General features: G+C 36.6%; 1 protein-coding gene across 1 annotated transcript; it reads right to left on the bottom strand.

Annotated features, from left to right (window-relative positions):
- Positions 1-9809: 9809 nt before the first annotated feature.
- LOC139977127 (prenylated Rab acceptor protein 1-like) lies at positions 9810-20646 on the bottom strand. The gene is made up of 6 exons (XM_071986228.1): positions 20452-20646; positions 17951-18157; positions 17347-17444; positions 15802-15903; positions 15242-15338; positions 9810-13845 (listed from the first exon to the last, which is right to left on the bottom strand). Exons 1-6 carry the CDS (start codon positions 20550-20552, stop codon positions 13833-13835), a joined length of 618 nt encoding a protein of 205 aa, XP_071842329.1. The 5' UTR covers positions 20553-20646; the 3' UTR covers positions 9810-13832.
- Between the last annotated feature and the right edge of the window lie 97 nt (positions 20647-20743).

The raw sequence follows: 20743 nt of genomic DNA, 5'->3' as shown, positions 1-20743 counted from the left end.
CGTTTATGCAGTGTAGTATTCATGTTTGAAGTTTCTAGTTTTCTCCTAATTTAACATTCTTACCCATTATATTAATTCAAGAATCTGCACAATTAAATTGCATTGTGTTATGTAGCCCAATGAAGGTATGCTGTGTTGGCCAAATATGGTCATCTTTGCTTAAAATTCTGAACTGTTTTTATTACCACTCTTGAGGAAATTTTTCTCACTGAGACATTCAGTCATCTTGTGTGCTCAATGTAGAATGTCTGTGAACCATTGGAGGGTAGTGACCTCCAGGAAAGTATTCTTTGAAAACATCTAGCGATTATAGCATGCTATAATTTTGGGCCAATACAGAATACCTTTAATATAATTGTAAATTATGTGCAGCAGCATCAAAGAGGTAGTTGTACATCTTAAGCATAATAGTACCAAAAGATCTAATGGAATAATCCCACACATCAACACAACTAAGTCATAAATTTACACCTATATTGTTTAAAAGTAACCAAATAGTGGGTAAATGTGAGTCTTGCTTAGCAACTCAAATAATGGTAAATTGACACCTAAATTGTGTCAAAGTAACCAAATAGTGGGTAAATGTAAATCCTGCATAGCAACACAAATATGGGCAAATTCACACCTAAGTTGTGTTAAAGTAACCAAATAGTGGGTAAATGTAAATCCTGCATAGCAACACAAATATGGGTAAATCGACACCTAAATTGTGTTAAAGTAACCAAATAGTGGGTAAATGTAAATCCTGCATAGCAACACAAATATGGGTAAATCGACACCTAAATTGTGTTAAAGTAACCAAATAGTGGGTAAATGTAAATCCTGCATAGCAACACAAATATGGGTAAATTCACACCTAAATTGTGTTAAAGTAACCAAATAGTGGGTAAATGTAAATCCTGCATAGCAACACAAATATGGGTAAATTCACACCTAAATTGTGTTAAAGTAACCAAATAGTGGGTAAATGTAAATCCTGCATAGCAACACAATAAAGGGTAAACTTACAAATAAATTGTGTAAAAGTAACCAAAAAGTGGGTAAATGTAAATCCTGCATAGCAACACAATAATGGGTAAATTCACACCTAAATTGTGTAAAAGAAACCAAATAGTGGGTAAATGTAAATCCTGCATAGCGACACAATAAAGGGTAAATGCACATCTAAATGTGGTTATAAATACCCATACTTTGTGTCCACATGCGGGATTTACATTTACCCTATTTTGGGGTAAATAAACCCTTTTAGTTTTTACAGTGTATGTGAGTATATATAAATATATATATATATATATATATATATATCTATCTATCTATATATATATCTATATATATCTATATATATATATATATATATATCTATATATATATCTATATATATATATATATATATAAATACATTTTCATATACCAAACGAGTATCAAGTTAATGTTATACAAGTCCGTTTTCATCAAACACAGACTCAGTTGCTGCAGCGATTAAAGATGAAGAGTGCCCTGGAATATGAAAATGTCAAAAGTATGTACTAAATTAAATAAACTCACATTACGCGATATTGAATGCGCTTGAATGATACATGATTCTAGTAGGCTGACTGAAGACGCTGCATTGGTTTTCGTAGCGGGCAGATCGATTGCTGCTCATTCTCACGTGACCAGGGCAACCCGGCCTGGATTTGGTGTTCATATTTTGGCGCGAACTTTCCCCCATCTAACCTCAGTCATCCTCGGGAGAGATGTATGCGAAAGAAGAGGCAATTAAACGGAGCCTGGATGAGTTTCAAGTGATGTTTGTGAAAGTATCGCCATTTTAGAGTTCTAGGTGTGTGAGTAGGTGACTCAGACAAGCTTTATTAAATGCCTCTGTCGAGAGGTTTGCTTAAAAGTTGATCAAGAAAGAAAGATGAGACCAGCACGCTAAAGGGTTCTGAAAGCAATCTAGGAGAAGCTGCTGACACTGCCGGTAGGACCAGAGCGAATTTTAAAGGAGTGTTCACATCCTTTTAGGATAGAACCTATACTGGTGGAGCTAGCAGGTAAACTGGAAAAACACGTACCCAAGTTCCGAACAGCACCTCACAATGATACTGTTGCGAAAAGAGAGAGAGAGAAAATAGCTTGTAATAGAAGCAGAATTTTACTCATTCGGGATCAAACTGATCATATCCCCCCCCCCCCCCTCAGGTTACATCAGTTAAAATGTGTTATAGAGCTTTGAATTCCACATAAAGGATTTGAATATAATGCCATATATTTTTTGAACGTTTATAAAATCTCAGCTATGAGGTGTATAGAGTGAGCAAGGTCTTTGTTTCGGGACTGATTGGGGGTCTCGTATTAAAGGTGATGTGTCGACACCCCAATGGTAACCTCTGACCCTTCACAACGGACCATTCTCGTATTAGGGTGATGTATCGACACCACAAGGGTAATATCGGACCCCTTCATAACGGACCATTCTCGTATTAAGATGATGTATCGACACCACATGGGTAATATCGAACCCCTTCCCAACGGACCATTCTCGTATTAAGATGATGTATCGACACCACATGGGTAATATCGGACCCCTTCATAACGGACGATTCTCGTGTTAATGTGATGTATCGACACCACAATGGTAACATCTGACCCTTCTCAAAGGACCATTCTCGTATTAAGGTGATGTATCGACACCACAAAGATAACATCTGGACCCCTTTATAACGGACCATTCTCGTATAAAGATGATGATGTATCGACACCACATGGGTAATATCGTACCCTTCATAAGACCATCATGGAACAGTAAAAATGTGAATATCCGTCATCAAAACTTTCTTCTCAGCACTATCAATTCTCTCATAATTTGACTAAAACCTGCATTTAATTGAAAATCATAGCCCGAGCGATATACATATCACATTTTATCCTTGGGCATTACTTATAATTATATCAAACCTAAAAGAGAATAGAGACTATAGGAAGGACTGTTTTAATCTACATTGTATAATGAGGTACGTAGATGGCTTGTACTGATGGCGAGGAAGTGGCCTCCTAGAAGGTATAAGGAGGTCGCATCACTATGCGAAATGAATCAGATCGGGTTCCTATAGTATGTTTTGCAGGGGACCGGACTCTGCCCTTTCACAAGACGTTAAGTGGGACAGCTGATGATAAACTCGCTAGTTTATGAATGAATTTCAAAGGTCTATCTAAGGATTAGTTTAGGTCATTTTTTTAATTACGAAGGTACGTGGCGAAGAGCAGTTTCCATGGGTAACACATAATCTGCCAGTACTCAGAGACGTTATATATCTATACATCACATTTAAAATGACCACGTTCTACGGATTTCATTTGTTTTTATAACTATGTAAACTACATTTAATTGTTGCACCTCACGATCTTGATTAATCACAGAAGGGATATTAAGTAAAGTTAGCTATTATTTGTGATTAATGAAACAAAGATAAATTAATTGATGGCATAATTGAAAGAAGGAGGGATTCCATGAAGTTGCATATCTCATCCCCTGTAGGACGACTGGTATAATGAATTTTTCCTACATGTTGACAAGCAGGAAAATGGCTAAAAAACAAGTTTTAGGTTTCAATATACTCTGACCTTAGAACTATGACGTCATCCATCAGGCAAGCACAAGTTTACATGATCAGTCACCGACCCACCAATTTTGAACTTGATTGGACTTACGGTCTAGAATGAGTTCGCGAAACACTTTTTTTTTCACAATTCAGGACAATGTGACATTTGACTTATATTGACCTTTGACCTGTACCCTTAAAAACCACATTAATACGGTTTTAAAATTTGTCCCATTATTCTCTACATAAACCTTGTAGTAACTATTTCCAACATACTGACAAGCAGAAATGTTTGAAATTATTTGTTTTTTAGGTTTCTTGACATATGCCCTCTGACATTTGACCTATGACGTCATCAACCACGCAGGCACGAGATTACATGTTCAGGTATACCTACCCACCAAGTGTGAAATTGATTGGACCTACGGTCTAGGATTTCTTTGTAGATTTAAATATTATAAAGACTAACAGTAAATATTTGCATATTAATTGCCATGATAACATCATTAAAAAATCCACGCTCTTTAAATATCACCAAATTTCTAAAATTCGTCAATTTTGGTATTGAGAATGAACTTAATCCTTCGGATAATCCCTTTAAAAATATGATAAATGCATGGATGGTTGCAACAATGCACTGATCATTGCTCGAACTAGCTTCAGTGATGGTTGTTAGTATGGAAACGTTATGGTGCTTTACATAAACATTTGATCATTTGTAGATATTGCAGAAATTGTCAACAAAATGATTAAATTGGTCAATAAATATATTAACAATTTACAACAAATTGACAAATTCCATTAATCTAATACATATGGAATTCAACGTTATGCCGCCGCAAAAATGATTATTTTTCAAATGTCATCAATTTTAACAATTTGTAGCATAATGATAAATCGAGCATTTAATAAATATGCTCAATTCAACATTTTGCCACCAAAGTGATTAATTTTGCTCGCATCAGCATGTCAAGGATGTCATGAGTTTGCAGCAAAATGATAAATTGATCATTTAATAAATCTCTTGAAATCAGCATTTGCGGCAAATTTGCAGAGAAAGAAGCGGGCACCTCCACGTTTCCATATTGTCGAGATCAAAATATGATCAAGTGGTGATTGGTTCAGTCAGAAGTATGATGGATTGATGGATAAACAGTACCGCAAATAGAAAATTATTTTATAAATATAATGGATGCCCTTTAATGTATAGCTAAGTTCCTAAACCTGTTTCTTCTGGAAGCTTGAAGACTGTTTTTTTTTTTGTGGTCGTTCGTGTTACATAGCGATATTTTATACATGATTGGCTCCTCATGGACATTTCAAACACACGAACTAGAAGGGGAGGGGAAAGGGGGGAGGGGTGGGGACTGCTTGCTTGCTCCGACCAGTGTATCAGTTTCTTCCCCACCCCCAGTCTGGTTCCTCAAAGTAAAGTTATAAATTTGCACAAAAATGAATAATCCGATTTATTAGCAAAATTATGGTCTTACAAGATTTCTAATTATTTCATATTTTATCAAATTTTTGCTGTGTTTTGTGGAAAATATGGAAATCTTCAAACTTCACCCTCTTATGCACATCGTCATATTGGTCCTAAATTCTCTATCCATTAATACCAACAAAGAGTCGCATACATACATATAGCTCCACCGTATAGACAAGGTGAACAAAATCTGCTCATTAACATAAACAGTTACATCAATATACAGAGATTCTGGCACCGCGAAAATGTGATATTTAGTTGAAGAAAAAACAGGAGAATGAATATTTCCAAACTTTGATACATATATGGAACGAGAACTTGTGAAACCTGTTTGGTTTGTGAAGACTGTTTGAGACAACACCCGGTAAAAGTCTACTTTCATATTTTTGATACTAATTTAGTTAGCCTCGTCACTCCCATATTGGGTCACAAATGCTAGAGTAGTGGTGTAGAAGATACCGAAAAGTGAGGAGGAGCAGAAAACCACAAAGGTGGTGGTGGTATTCCCATATTTTTATTTCGAAATTTCGACTTGTCACCTCGAAATGTTGACTTTATCATTTTGAATGTTTATTTTCTGATTTCGACTATATTCTCTGACTGATTTCGACGAGCTGTACTTTTAAACTATCTCAGGATCCAGCTTAATTTTAACAATTTAATTGATCTTTAATGGCTCTAAGTTGTATTTAACGATGCAATCTGTTACATTTGTATAATCTCTCTGGGCTGGACTCATATGCCCGTTTAATAATAATTAATTTGTTTAACAATGTTAGGCGTCAATCACGTTTAAGTGTCCTTAGTATTATTTCCAACCTTCCAATTACGTTAAACTTATTCACACCTTTAAAAGTACTTTTCTTAAGGTTCTGATCCTAAAATATATTAGCATATACCTTGGGGAGGAAGGGGGAGCAACAGTTTATAATAATGTGTAAATTAGCATTATTTTATAATATGCAAATTGTACCAACAAAATTGTCATTATTTTCCTAGAACTGGATGTTAGAAACATACATGATTGGTTAGCACACTTATACATATGCAAATTAAATGTTAATCAACTCAGACCGATGGACAGTGAACATAGCTCAGTATTGTGTACAAACCTACAGCAATGTGTTTGGTCTCGTTCTGTTTGTTTTGGCAAACTTTCTAACAGAGGGCAGTATACTCATGCATAAAGCAACTATTGCTTTTGAGCCTATGAATCCCATCGTCATAGCCCGCTCATATGGACCGGAGTTGTGGTGGGGTAGGGGAGGGGTACTCGTCAGGGGGTAATAATTAGGCAAATTTGAGGCAGTATTGATGAACAAGGAATAAACTCATGCATGGTTAAGGAAATATGTTTACAGAATGTTATCTATTAATGATAACAATTTGAGTGAATTTTGTGGAGAGTTTATCAATATAAAAATTCCCAAATGAACATTCAAAACATGTCTCAGGATGATTCTGTACAGTGACAACCCTTGAACATACTGACAACATGTAGCTCGTTAAGAACTAGTCCGTCAGTCGCTTAAAGGGTGTGAAAAGGAAACGTCTAATGCCGGTAATCCTGACCTAGTTTCGAATGATGTGTAACAGATTTGTTAGACACCAACATCGATCCCAGAAAATACAAACACAGCTTGCTGCCGTCGGTAATTAGACACTAGTGTACAGTCAGTACATACAGCTGCGGTCAATACCCACAGCACAGTGCACAAACGATACAGCGATGGACATCTCAGGTCCAGCTAAAGATAACAATGTATCACGTTTCATTACTGTCTGCATTTTGTAGCGAAAAGAGAAAAACTTCACGTGCAAGCAACGGAAAGTTAACTTTTTTCAGAGCGCGGCACGCTGTTGGGGGCGAGTCTTCAATGCCTTTAATATATCAATAACATATGCCGTTTCCTTACATATACCTTCCCTTTAATCATGTACATTTTTTACCACATACCTGTACATTTCTGCATGTATTATGATCGGCCTTGCCTCGGGCACCATTAACAAACCCTATACCCTTATTGCAGCTCGCTCCATTAGTTGAGTACGAATGTGGAATTGCATACCAAGGATCAAATGTTCCTTAGTTTCTATGAAATTAGCTCCCTAGCAATAGTATGTTTTTTTTTTCTTCTCCGTGGCGCACCACGTTTTCTGTAAAGCACCAATATAAAGATGGAAACTGCGATCGATAGTGCTTTAGCCTATCCATCCGTCTAATTTCGAACAGGCTAATTATCGAATGACATTCGATATCTTTCACAAGTGGTAAAGAACCGACTGAGATGAAATCCGGAAAGAAAAGAAAAGCAATAGAAGTCGTGCAACCAAGCGCCCAGTCATCTCAATATAGAGATTTCATTCTTTATATAAACTCAAAAAATAAAAAAAATAAAAACGACCAAACCTGTTCGGTTTTGGTTAGGAAGCAATAACTGAGAACACTATATATGAATGTTAAAGCGATCGATACCAAAGCCTATGTCAATTAACCTAAATTAAAGCAACCAAAGATGTCATATTTGACAAGAAAATGAGGTGAAACTATCAAAATCTAAAAAGAAATGCGAGGAACATGACTCATTATATGTTGTATTACACCATGAATTTGTTATCATAATCTACATAGGATAAAAAGAAAATAAGGTAAGAGAGTAATAATAGTCGGTACCATCTTTGGCTGACTATATATTCTTAGATTTTGTTGGCATAGAATATTCGTAATGCTGATAGAGTTACCATGCCCTCGGGGATCTTCTTCTGTAGGGGCATTTTGAGAGATTTCAACATTTTGGTGATCATAAGGATATTAAACGCTATTCCACTCACTTCACAAACGCTTGGCGGCGTTACTACATACACGACGAAAGGACATTATATTTTAATTAGAATATATCCCGTGGCTGGCTGGCTTTGTAGACATTTTACGAAGTTGTGTAACTAAAACGACGGGTTATTGGAGCAGAGACAAGGAAGATCGAAATGTGAGAAATTATGGGGTTATTAACCCAAGATTGCAAACAGAATTATCATGAGGGGGGAATTCGACATAAGAATTTTTTTTTTTCGGTCGTTTTTTTTTTCCTGTTGTTGCTTAAAACACTGTGTCATAATTCAATAGTCCTGTTTCTTAACCTGAAATGAAGCTTTTCTTGATGGTAAGGCTTTGATCTATAAAGGTCAGTAGCCTATCGTGTGCGTGACCGAATAAGTTTGTACCTTATATATATATTTATAAGACTAGCAGTAAAAGGGAAAAGGAATAGTTCGTTGTTATATTTGCATCATATTACAATCAATTGAGGCGGCATGATCTGTGAAATATGTATATAACCTGCAGATTTTCGATTCGTTTTTACTCTGCTGCGCCCAATGATTTTAATGAGGAAATGATAGGATGCGCCACTGTCAGTATCTTAGCATTTGTCTTCATCCCATTCGACACTTGCTAAAAGATGTTGCATATTCCTTCTTCATGCCAAAATCCATAAGAATCTACTTTTTTTTGCATTATCCATCTTCCAAATGACTTTACATTTTAAAGCGCAGGCTCGCAAAGTCGTAGACACTGGCAACAGTTAAACTTGTAATACACAAATGAAGTGTTAAAACTAATGATGGTAGCGATGGCACAATTTTACAGCCAAGTCTCCTCACCCAAACAATAATGTCTCGATTGAAGGGGTCACCTCCCTTGATACCCTCCCAGGACGGACTGCAGCCAACAGTTGTACCGCCACCTCTCCCACCTTCCAATAAAACTCTGGCCATGTATAATGTGACCATATTTTTCACGACATCCGGGGACTTGCTATTGACTTGATAATTGAAAAAAAGTATTGTTTCAAATTCGGAGATATTCCCGTGACACTATACATACAATCTGGGGACAGTTTTAATCCGGTGACGGTACATGAAACCCGCGACGGTTGGCCACCTCATGATACGCCGGTGATACACAGATTATTCATATTTGGCGAAATGTTTGTGGTTTGCCTCCTTAAATTAATCTCATACCATGCGACCCATCTCCATTTGACTTTCCCACCAGACGAAGCCCTCCTCTGGCGTACCTGGTCAAATCCACCGCCTTGATTGGTGGACCACAGAAAGCAGTGGCGTAGGAAGGTACTTTTGAGTGGGGGGGGGGGCTGAAGACTGATGGCCGGCCTGGGGGAGGGGTCTAAGGGGAGGGGGTGTCCCCCTCCCCTTTGGAATTTTTTGCATTTCCAGGTGGCCTCAGATGCAATTTGGTGCAATATAGCACACTTCAACACCCAATCGATTTTGTCAATAATTTTGCATTTTCACCTGGCCTTATAGATGCAATTTGGTGCTCCAAATGAGATTTTTTTCTCATTTGGAAATGAAAAAGGGGTTTTCTGACTCGCGGAGCGGGGGGGGGGGGGCGGAATGATACTTCCGCCCCCATAGTTTTCACTGGGGGGCTGGCGCCCCCCAGCCCCCCCGGTTCCTACGCCCTTGACAGAAAGCATTAGCCAGCCGTTAACTGCGTACTTAACGTTACGGTAATGCAATGTACTAAAAAGTACCAAATGTACAAATCAAAAGCATGAACGCACTATCGTTGGAAGTCAATAAAACACAGCATATATACTCATGTCCACTATTTCTTGGTGTTTAAATATTCTACCAGTCACCAATGTGTGTGCAACTGTTAAACATTCATAATACTGATTGTTTTGACGACTGAGAATTTAATAAAAAACACACGCAGATTTTAGTGGAGTCAAATTTTATTCTTCAGAAAGTTTTGAAAACCGAATAAATGGTATAAATATTTGTTAGCCCAAAGAAAACTTACAGGAAAATTCGAAAATTTTGTAACCCACTTTACACACAAATTTCAGTTTAATTCACATAAGCCTACGCTCAGAATAGAGAAATGCCAGATTCTAACTCACATCATTCGGCTAGTGCGGTAATCGAACCAGAAAAACTCCCAGCACAAAGTTACATATTCATGTACATGGTTTGCACAGTATGACACACATCCGTGTTGCAATTGCTCGCTAGGTACATGCTCATTACTGTTTCAGAGTAGTTTAAAATGTCAAACTATGCATTTATATGGAACAAGTATGAGGACCAGCCGATGCCAATCTACAAGCAGGACTTTCTTCAGAGAGGAGGTGATCGCATGCAATGACCCTCGTGGTTTCATAAAGTTGATCTAATCTAATCTAATCATCCTGCCTGCTAGGATCAAAACTTTTGTCTCTCATAATCTTTATACAATAATTAGCTTGTGTGTCAATATGAAAATGTAGAAAATACCGTCTCAGATAACACCGATATGTAGCTCTCATTACTAAACAGTACAACAATATTGACATTTATGTCCTATTCGCATCAACGTTGTGCGATTAACGGATTTTTAAAGCAAAGTTTTGGGATGTGGAAGTTGGGCACGAAATACGATTCTACACAATATCCTCATCACCACAGAAGTTCTGTTGTTTTTAGAACTGGACGGGAAAGCTGCAAGACTGGAAGAATAACTCTGCTCTCTAACCTTCGGTGTTTTAGTTACTGCTAGCCCTGAAATATCCCACCCTCAAGGTCCAGTACTAACCACATTCTCACCTTAGATTTTCTATATTTTACAAAGTAGGTTCAAGATCCTGGCCTTTATAGTAAGAATGTTTCTCACTGAGACATTTACCCTGTAGTGTAACTAAGAAAGCTCTGCATAAAGGAAAGTCCAGCAAGTACTTCAATCCAAATATATCATGTTATCAGATAATGGTAGCATAACTGTACAGCGAATAAGTTTCAAATCTTTTACTTAACACAGACTACACACAATTGCTATGCATCTTTTCCCAGACATATTACTATACATTGGCCGTGGTTTAAAGATATACTGGACAATTCTCTGTCTCAATCACTATTTGACAGAAATACTTTTTCCTATCTTATTTGTGTCCATTGGTAATGTGGGATAACTCACCTGTCCCGTGACTAGATGGAGATATTAATAACATTTTTAAGTACAACTTTACTCAAATAACGTGACTTACTGATATTAATACTGGATCTAGTAATTGCTTCACAACCACAACACAACACAATTATGATAACCTTATATACTTTAAACTCAACAACCGACAGCTGAAGAGAAACCAGTTTAGTTATTTAAATGATACTACACTTCCGTCAAGTTTGGCAATTGGCCAAGTATTGTAACCATGGTAACCACTGACATGTCATGAATAACCTAATATGTGGGTGTCGAAATTAAAAAAAAAAAGAAAGTAGGTTCATTCACCTCAATGTAACTTCACCTTACTGCACTTTGGACTAACAGAACAGCTTTATGAATATTCATAAAAAATGGCAGTGATGTTTGTTACTAAGACTGTCAAACCATCATTCATAGTTGATGGTGCAGTTTTAAAATATTCAAATTTTTTTTTTTTTTTTAAATTTTCTACAGAACTTTACAAAAGATAGTAGAACCAAAAATATGACAGGAAGTAGTTTCAACACATGAAGAAAAGTTCCAAAAGACAAGCTGAAATATTTTAATATAGCGTGACATTTTAAGCCTAACACCCAATAGCGACAAAATTAGTTGAATAAAATAATTTGAATTATTGATGAGAAATACCATAAAAGCTAGTCAATAATCACACAGTCAGTCATATGATCTGATGTGTACACACATATTTGTAACCTGTTGCTGGCCAATTCACCATCATTTGAAGCTTAGGAACTGACAACACTGTGCATGTACATGTTTGATTGAGATTCACTTTTTTTGTACCCAGAAAGTTGTCGGGGAGGGGGGGGGGTGGAACGGGATGGGAATCATGAATGTAGTAAAGCAAAAATACATGAAAACTCTCAAACGGCTAATATTATAGTAGAAAAATAAATATAAAACTTGGAACTATTGTGTAGAAAAAGAAACTACAGAAGCTCTCAAAACTGTATCACATAATAGATTTAGAAGACATTTAGTAAATATTACTTATATTACTCATCAAACAGAAAAGATTAAATAAAACACATGAATTGTTGCAACTAAATGTTCGGAAGATGGGCTGTACAGAACACTTCAATTTCGGGTTAATGACACAGACGTATGTATTGACTCATTAAAATAGGACTTTGCTCCCCCAAATGAAATAGTCATCATATAAATATTTGTTTTTGGGCATGTTGTTTACATTGACGTCAATGGCACGATATGCTCAACAGTCACACAACAAAGCCACATTTTAATCAGGTATTATCCTTAATTTAAAGTCTGGTGTAAGAAGAATAAAACCACACAGAAGGCCAACAGGAAAAAATTGATTAATGTTTGATACAAAGAACTCAAAGAACAAACAATATGTGATATATGAATTATTAAAGCTATATCTTAGGTGTGTGTGTGCGTGTGCTTTCTTTACATTGTAATAACAGCACTAGATTATTATAGAATGACCTTAATGTGAAGGTAATTAATATCTTAGAAACATGAAATTGTTGGGAATGAGAAGTAATGAAAACAATAAAGGGATGCCTGATGGACAGGCTGTAAACATACTCCATGGGGCTAATATACACAACCAGAGTAATTTGAAAGTGAATCACACCTAATACTTATTTAGGATAATATCTCTATATCTTGAATTGAATGAACTCAATCAAACAGAATACAGTTTGAGATTATATAGTCCAGATTATTAACATGGCTGGTGGTTTACAACCAATACTCTATGTAGCTTAGGTATATATAATGTGCACTGTGTATCTCAGGTCCACACAAGAATACAGTGTGTGTCCCATATACACCTCAGACCCACATAACAATAACAATGGGTGTCCCATATATACCTAAGCCCCACATTACAATAACAATGTGTGTCCCATATGTATGCAAGCCCACATTACCATAACATTCTGTGTCCCATATATACCTGAAACCCACACTACCATAACATTGTGTGTACCATATATACCTCAGACCCACAAAACAATAACAATGTGTGTCCCATATGTATCCAAGCCCACATTACCATACCATTGTGCGTCCCACATATACAGTACCTCAGACCCACTTAACAATAACAATGTGCGTCCCATATATACCAACGACCCACATAACAATAACAATGAGTGTGCCCTATATACCTCAGACCCACATAATGTTCAATGACAATGTGTGTAATGTGGGTTTGAGGTATAAATGGGACATCCCATATATACCTCAAACCCACATTACCATATTATTGTGTGTCCCATATGTATCCAAACCCACAAAAATCAATAACAGTGTGTTTCATGTATGTTTGTCAGACCAACATAGAAACACAGTAATGTATGTCTCCTGTGTAACCTAATAACTAAACAGACTTGATTTGATAACGTAGAAAACAAATATCTTAAATAAAGAGAGAGATTGCTAGAAATATAAATGATAATAAATAGATTTATAATTTGCTGTAATAAACTTGAACTGTTAAAAGTGTATTAAGTTTCACCTCAGTTTTAAAAAGAAAGTTCAATAGGAAGGTTAAGACCCCATTCCAACACACCCCAAGGTGACCAGTCATATAAAAATATGAAGTCACAAACTTATTAGGGTTAAAGTTCACTGTGATACACTGTTGATTTCCAAACTGATTTAGTTGTCATAGCGACAGAAAGAACCTATTTCAAACGTAACCTCTTCAAGACCCAACAGCCAAATGTTGGTAAGTCTGTGAGTTGGTAAGTCGGTGAAGTCGATAGGTCCTGGATACCGTCTAGCCCACAGTTCTAAAAAAAAAAAAAAAGAAGAAAGAAAGATATTGAAAATAAAATAAATTGATAATGAATACACATCAGTTTTGTACACATGAAACAATTCCCTTCTGACTTCAAAACGACGTTCAAGTGATGACATCACAAAACTAACGCTGGTCAAATTTTTATACCAGAGAGCAAAATTTTCCCATTTTTTACCCCTTATGAAATATAAAAAGGAACAAAAACGTTGCAACAAAACAAATTTTCACATTGATGGGTTTGACTTGGCATGATATCACAACAGTTTCACCTACATGGCACTTTCAACATTCACATCCCCAATTTTATCCTTATTTTTTCAGTAATGTAATGAAGACACTCTCTAAAAGAGAGTTATTTCCATTGCAGACAATGTGACGATTAGAGGGAGGTAAGAATATTTCACATATGAGAAGGAACACAAACTTCTACTTTTGTTGTTGTTGACAAAGTCTAAAAACAAAGCGTTTGATGGTCTAATTGGATTGGTTGTTTTTAAGAAACAAGAAACAGAAAACACACACAGCGAGCATTAAAAAAGATAGCTGTAAAATAAAACAATAGAAAAGCTGCAAGAATCTGAGTGTAGATGTCAGATTCTCTCATGTAAGTTGAAAGTGAATGGGGCTTATACAGAAAAAAAAAGCAAAATAGAAAAGAAAAGCAAAAAATTAGCTGACAATGTTAAAAATTGAGAAATTTGTGACTATTTGCAGTAACTGTACAATAGGTATGATTTCATGTGTTCAAAACAACACTAATTTACCAACAAGATTAGAGAACCAATTTGTATTTTTCAGTGGTATTGATTCTTTGATGCCACATATTAATGTATTGTAATGATACTGTGCTTGTTGTAGGTAGGATTGGTGAACCTTTGGCTTACTGTAAAAAATCTGGACTAATGAGAATTCTATTGCCTGCATTAACCAGATTTGAATCTTACCATTCCTAATGTAAAACTACTGCACATACATCTGCACAGTAGAGTCCAGTTATTTGAAGTCCATTGCACCATTCATTTCATTTAGTTATTTAAAGCCTAAGTAAATAGAGAAACACCTAACAGTACTGAAGTTAACATTACATGACATACAGTACCCACACTGAAGTACTGAAAAATGCATTAACTGGTCAATGTATCTCAAAGCCTCTGGTCCCTAAAAAATGCAGGTTTTAAATGCATTCAATTAAAAATATGGTGTATGATTCTTAATACACGATGAACCCTAAAGATAGATGCAATGATATGAATATCAAGATAAGAAGAAATTAGCAATTATATATTAAAGAAAATATATATAATAATATTGTAACAAAGAAAATATCAATTGCTGATGAGGAATTAAGGTAGGGAGTGAGTAGAATCAAGGGAATAGTAGCTTACACTTCATCCATCATGAGTTCAGTCTCTGCATCATCCACACCATCAATCTGTGTATTGAAGAACACAGCGTGGAGCATGATAGCCACAAAGGATGCTCCTGGAGAAGAGAAGAGAAACAAGAAAAAACCATGAAATGATGATATCACAGGATAAACAAACCTTCATCTACTGGATTTTTAAGATCCTCCTGCAAGCAGGAACTCGCGAAGAAGCCTCATTGGCTTATCAAAGCTGCTAGCTGACCGAAGTCAGTCTCTTACATTCATATTTAACGTCCATGATTATGAATTGTCAATTGTCAACAACTCTGTAACTGGACGACATACATTAATCTTGGAGTGACTTGAACTGGGGACCTTATGATTGAAAGGCACCGGCGTTAACAACTGAATCGCCCTTCGCCCCCGTCTATTTCGAGCCCTGATAAACACAGATTAAAGTCTATAGGAATTGGTTCCTGATTGTTCTTAAATGGGGCAACTGATGCATGTGAAATGGGCTTCCTTTACCGATGAAAAAATGCCCTTCCCCACATATACATGAAAATGCTCACAACTCACCTATGACCCAAAAGAAGGCTGACCCTGCCCCGATGAAGAAGAAGATCGGAAGAGAACATGCAGCGATGGCTACGTACTGCTGGAATAAAGTCAACTCATAACCTAAATTGAAAAATAATATAAAATAAAATGTAAGTTCACAACTTGTACTGTACTTTCAAGAACAACAGTAATGGTAATGTTATCCTGACCTCCAAGGGCGTAGGAACCGGGGGGGCTGGGGGGGCGCCAGCCCCCCCAGTGAAAAATGTGGAGGGGCGGAAGTATCATTCCGCCCCCCCGCTTTGCAAGTCAGAAAACCCCTTTTTCATTTCCAAATGAGAAAAAAAATCTCATTTGGAGCACCAAATTGCATCTAAGGCCTGGTGAAAATACAAAATTAAGTTTACAAAATGGAGTGGGTGTTGAAGTGTGCTATATTGCACCAAATTGCATCTGAGGCTACCTGGAAATGCAAAAAATTCCAAAGGGGAGGGGGACACCCCCTCCCCTTAGACCCCTCCCCCAGGCCGGCCATCAGTCTTCAGCCCCCCCACTCAAAAGTACCTTCCTACGCCACTGCTGACCTCTGTGCCCTACAATCACTAAGTGATTCTCTCATCTTGACATTGGTGTGGCTTGTTTTCTATATCCATACAACCAATGGTAATGAACTACATTTATAAAATTGTATGCTTGAATGATATGTACAGTACGTTTGAATGATGCTATATACCGCATAGCATATATATGTAGGTTCACATATATTCTGAAGTTACTGTAGGTAAATGTATGTTTGAATGATGCTACTGTATATACCCCACAGCATATATGTAGGTTCACATATATTCTGGAGTTACTGCAGGTGAATGTGGACAAAGGTGTTTTCCAAAGTAACATACAAAGCATTAAAAAAAAAACATTAAAAAAAAAACACACTTCAGATATTGATGCTGAGTAATCAACTCTGTCATATCATCACATGATGGGTTTGACAAACATTCCTAACAGCTGGAATCTACCAATGACTAACTAGTCTAACTGTACAATGGCAGCAATTCACTCTGAAAGTATGTCGCGTTTTTTCCGATTCATTTTGGCATATATATAAATGCACAAATATGATACTGCAACAGAAATTGTGACATGACCCCAAAAAATTAAAAATGCTCAAATATTTTATTCACCAAGTTTATTTGTAACTCTAATGACCTGAACACACATAACCAAAAAGCAAAAGATAACTCACCTTCAGACGAGTGAGAAAATTACAATTGAAATTTATGTACCAGATGTGCTAGGAGGGGATGATGTTCGTAACATGGTCATAATGTTATCTTATGTATGTCTCAGATATATATGTTACAAGAATCAACAATAGGATGGTAGCTGGGATGCATATAGTGTGAATTAAAGGGAACTTCAGAGTGGTATTACAGAATCTCTTCAGTATCCTATTTGTGCTTATATATACTGGACTTTTAATGAAACTCTGTTAGTCTTTCTGCTAATTATTCTAGCATAACACAATTTACAAAAAGTATGGAACAATATTTTCTACTGTACCTGCAATATTCAGCTTTTGTCCAGAATTTTTCACGCTCACAAAGTAGAAGGCACCAAACACTCCAGCCAATGCTATCAGCAGGAGAGGAGATGTGATTCTGAGGAGGAATAATAAATTTGTAGTTTCATTTACCACTTAACAGAGGAAGAATCATTAATGTTACAATTTGCTAGATTATTTTGCAGATAGATTTTGTGTAAATTATATACACAACTAGTAGCAATTAACAGTTATATACTGAATATCTTCTCTAACAACCAGCTTAATTCAGAAAACTGTAAATGATTGCCTATGCAAGTAAGTAGAACACATGTTAAATTCCACAAGCAAGGGTAGCAATAAAGCATGCTGGTGACTTAACATGAAAATGCCTCTAAAACTTCCTCAGGTATGAAGCTTTGAAAGTTTCTAACATATTTACAGATGAATTGCCTCATCCTCACCAGGAATGAAGCTTTTCAAGTTTCTAACAAATTTACAGATGAATTTGCCTTTAGAATCTTTAACCTCTTAATAGTCTCTTCTATCAAACAGTATTAAAACTAAATATTTCCACTGTATGTAAAATCCTGCAGTAAAATGTACAATTATGTGTGCACTTACAAACAATAAAGTAGAAGGCCAACAAAAACAAAGATGTAGTTGCTCTGAAAGTGTTCAATGTTTGCTACAACCCGTTGGCTTGCATTGGCAACACTAGATGGCTTTGAGAACCTCGCTGAAGACAGGAATTCCCCCCAAGGTCGAACGGTTTCTCTGCGACGGAATATCCAGTCCCGAACTCCAGCATTGGAAAGACTGAGAGACATCCTGTGAAAATGAAGAAAAATCACAAATATATCATTTAAGCACTGACTGTATTAACAGAAAATGTGGAATGACCTGCTGAACTTTTATTGAATCTAAAACTACTGTATATGAGCAACCTCTGGGATGATCACAAACCATTAAAGGGTGTGAAGACTCGCGCAAAAAGAAACGTCTAATGCCGGTAATCTGGCCTAGTTTAGAATGAGGTGTAACAGAAGTGTTAGACACCACCATCGATCCCAGAAAATACACACACATAGCTTGCTACCGTCGGTAATTAGACATTAGTGTACAGTCAGTACAAACAGCTGCGGTCAATACCCACAGCACAGTGTACAAACGATACAGCGATGGACATCTCAGGTCCAGCTAACGATAACAAGGTTTCACATTTCATTACTGTCTGCATTTTGTAGCGACACAAACAAAACATCACTTGCAAGCAACAGAAAGTTAACTTTTTAAAGATGGTGGCACGCTGTTTGGGGCGAGTCTTCAATGCCTTTAAAGAATTATATACTTGAAATGGTTTAGGTGTGCTATTGAAAACCACAAAGTAGTTATTTGCCCTTGTCAATATATGATTTTGGTCAAAACTGAAACTTAAGAGTTTATGTTTTTATGTAACTTATATTCCAAGTTTTAAAACATTTGGCGGGAAAATACAATGTTGTTCTCAGTTTTACATTATAACTGAGAGCAACTTTTATTTTCCTGCTAAATGATTCCTTTCTGTTGAGGTTTGCAATACAGATTGATGCATGAATATCTTTCTTTGTCATCATTAATGTTTTATCTGTCTTCTACTTATCATGAAAATAAAAGCAAACAAACAAAATAAAACAAACAACATAACACAGTGTACAGTATTTACTAGAGCAACATTCTTACACTGGTCACAGAAATGATTGGATTAGTAACATGTTCAGAAACATGGAACCCAAGAGGTTGAACATCTGGGTCATTCTGTCTCAAATCAACCAATTTTCTGAAAGATTTCCCAGGTGACCCTCTCAGATTTAAATGAAATTTCATAAGAATGATTGAGTATGGCCCAAATGAACACAAACAAAAAAGTAAAGTCATACTCCATGTCGTTTTCGAGATATGGCCCGTTGAAATTTGGTCGAAATGGCCGTTTGTGCATGCACAATTTGCGGAAAGCCACTTTTGTGATATTTTCCGACTTTGAAAGCTCATAATTCAGTCTTTATACCATGAAGAGAGCTCTGTAGCTCATGTAGAGACCACTGGTTGATTTGACATGGAATGACCCGTCTGCTACAGTATCTCTACCAAGGAACGTTTCAGATCCTACACTTGTATTATCAGTGCTAGTAGGTTAAGATTTATATTATAAATCAACCCCACATACAGAAGTTATATCTTGAACTTGTTTGCTGTTTTTATCTACACCACTGGAAAACTTTTGTCTAAGATCATGCGTAGGATCTGTTCCCTTTCTAAGGGTATCGTGATATACACATGACGATGATCACACATTCAGTCTCGATGGGAGGGGACTGGGGTTGAAAGCGGTCAGTCATTTGGTTGTTTGATTTCCATGGCCAGGTTCTTTCTTGGGTGAGTTCTCTTAAAAAGTACTACTGGAAAACTAGTTAATATTGAGTATAGTTGCATTTATTGCAATAACAGACTGTATATGGCTCTGCAGTAGTCGTCTGCAAATATTGAAAATGTTCAAAAAATCTGTTAAACCCTTTTTCAAGCCTACAGTACGTTGTGAGTTATTCATTACTAGTTTACCAGTTTGCAACTCGGAATAATACCTTAATCTTGTATGTCTCGAGAATGCTTGTCTCAAGAATTCTTGGTGATCTAAAATCAACTGAAAAATTATAGTAGTAGACCATGACATATCTACTTACACATCAGTTACAGACAACTGAAACATGGCTGCTTTATTTAACAACATACCTAGGCCTACAGTAGGTCTACTTCTATTTTTAGGTGATATATATCTAGGCTTGATTCATATGTGCATAACAAGACAATTTAACTTAAAGATAGGCTAATATAGGAGTGAGCTACTTCTACCACATTTCCGACTAAGAATTGACGCGGCCAGGGCCTACACTAAATTGTGCGATAATCTCTACAGTATTGCTACTGTATAACCAAAACAAGATCGTGCAACGTGTAATTCCGGAAATACGTTATACGTTTAGGCCTTTATACTATAGCCCACCTCAGCACAGATCGAGCTAACTAAACCCTTAATTGATAGACTGCTGTGTGTGCTACGACATAGACGTGAACATTACGAAACCTACTTTTTCACACTCTCGGGTATCTCAATATTTCCTTCTAGTCCTAGTTCTGTCGGAATATCGTAGGCAGAACTAGATTCCTTGCTCGTTCCAAAATCGTCCATTTAGCGGTATACACACAAATACACGTACTGGGCTAGGTCAGCGGTGTGTACAGTTCAGTTGGTTTTGAAGAATTTTGTATTTTCGGCTGTCATAGTCGTATTTACGAGTTTATGACGATTTTACTATGAGGTCAATTTACAGGGCGATAATATGCCAACTCAACGTTGGTGTCTAGCTAGTTAGTCGAACG

This window comes from Apostichopus japonicus, chromosome 12, assembly GCF_037975245.1.
Source record: "Apostichopus japonicus isolate 1M-3 chromosome 12, ASM3797524v1, whole genome shotgun sequence".
Lineage (NCBI taxonomy): Eukaryota > Metazoa > Echinodermata > Holothuroidea > Aspidochirotida > Stichopodidae > Apostichopus > Apostichopus japonicus.
The sequence above is the reverse complement of the archived record's forward strand: the minus strand, read 5'-3'. Positions and strand labels throughout refer to the sequence as shown.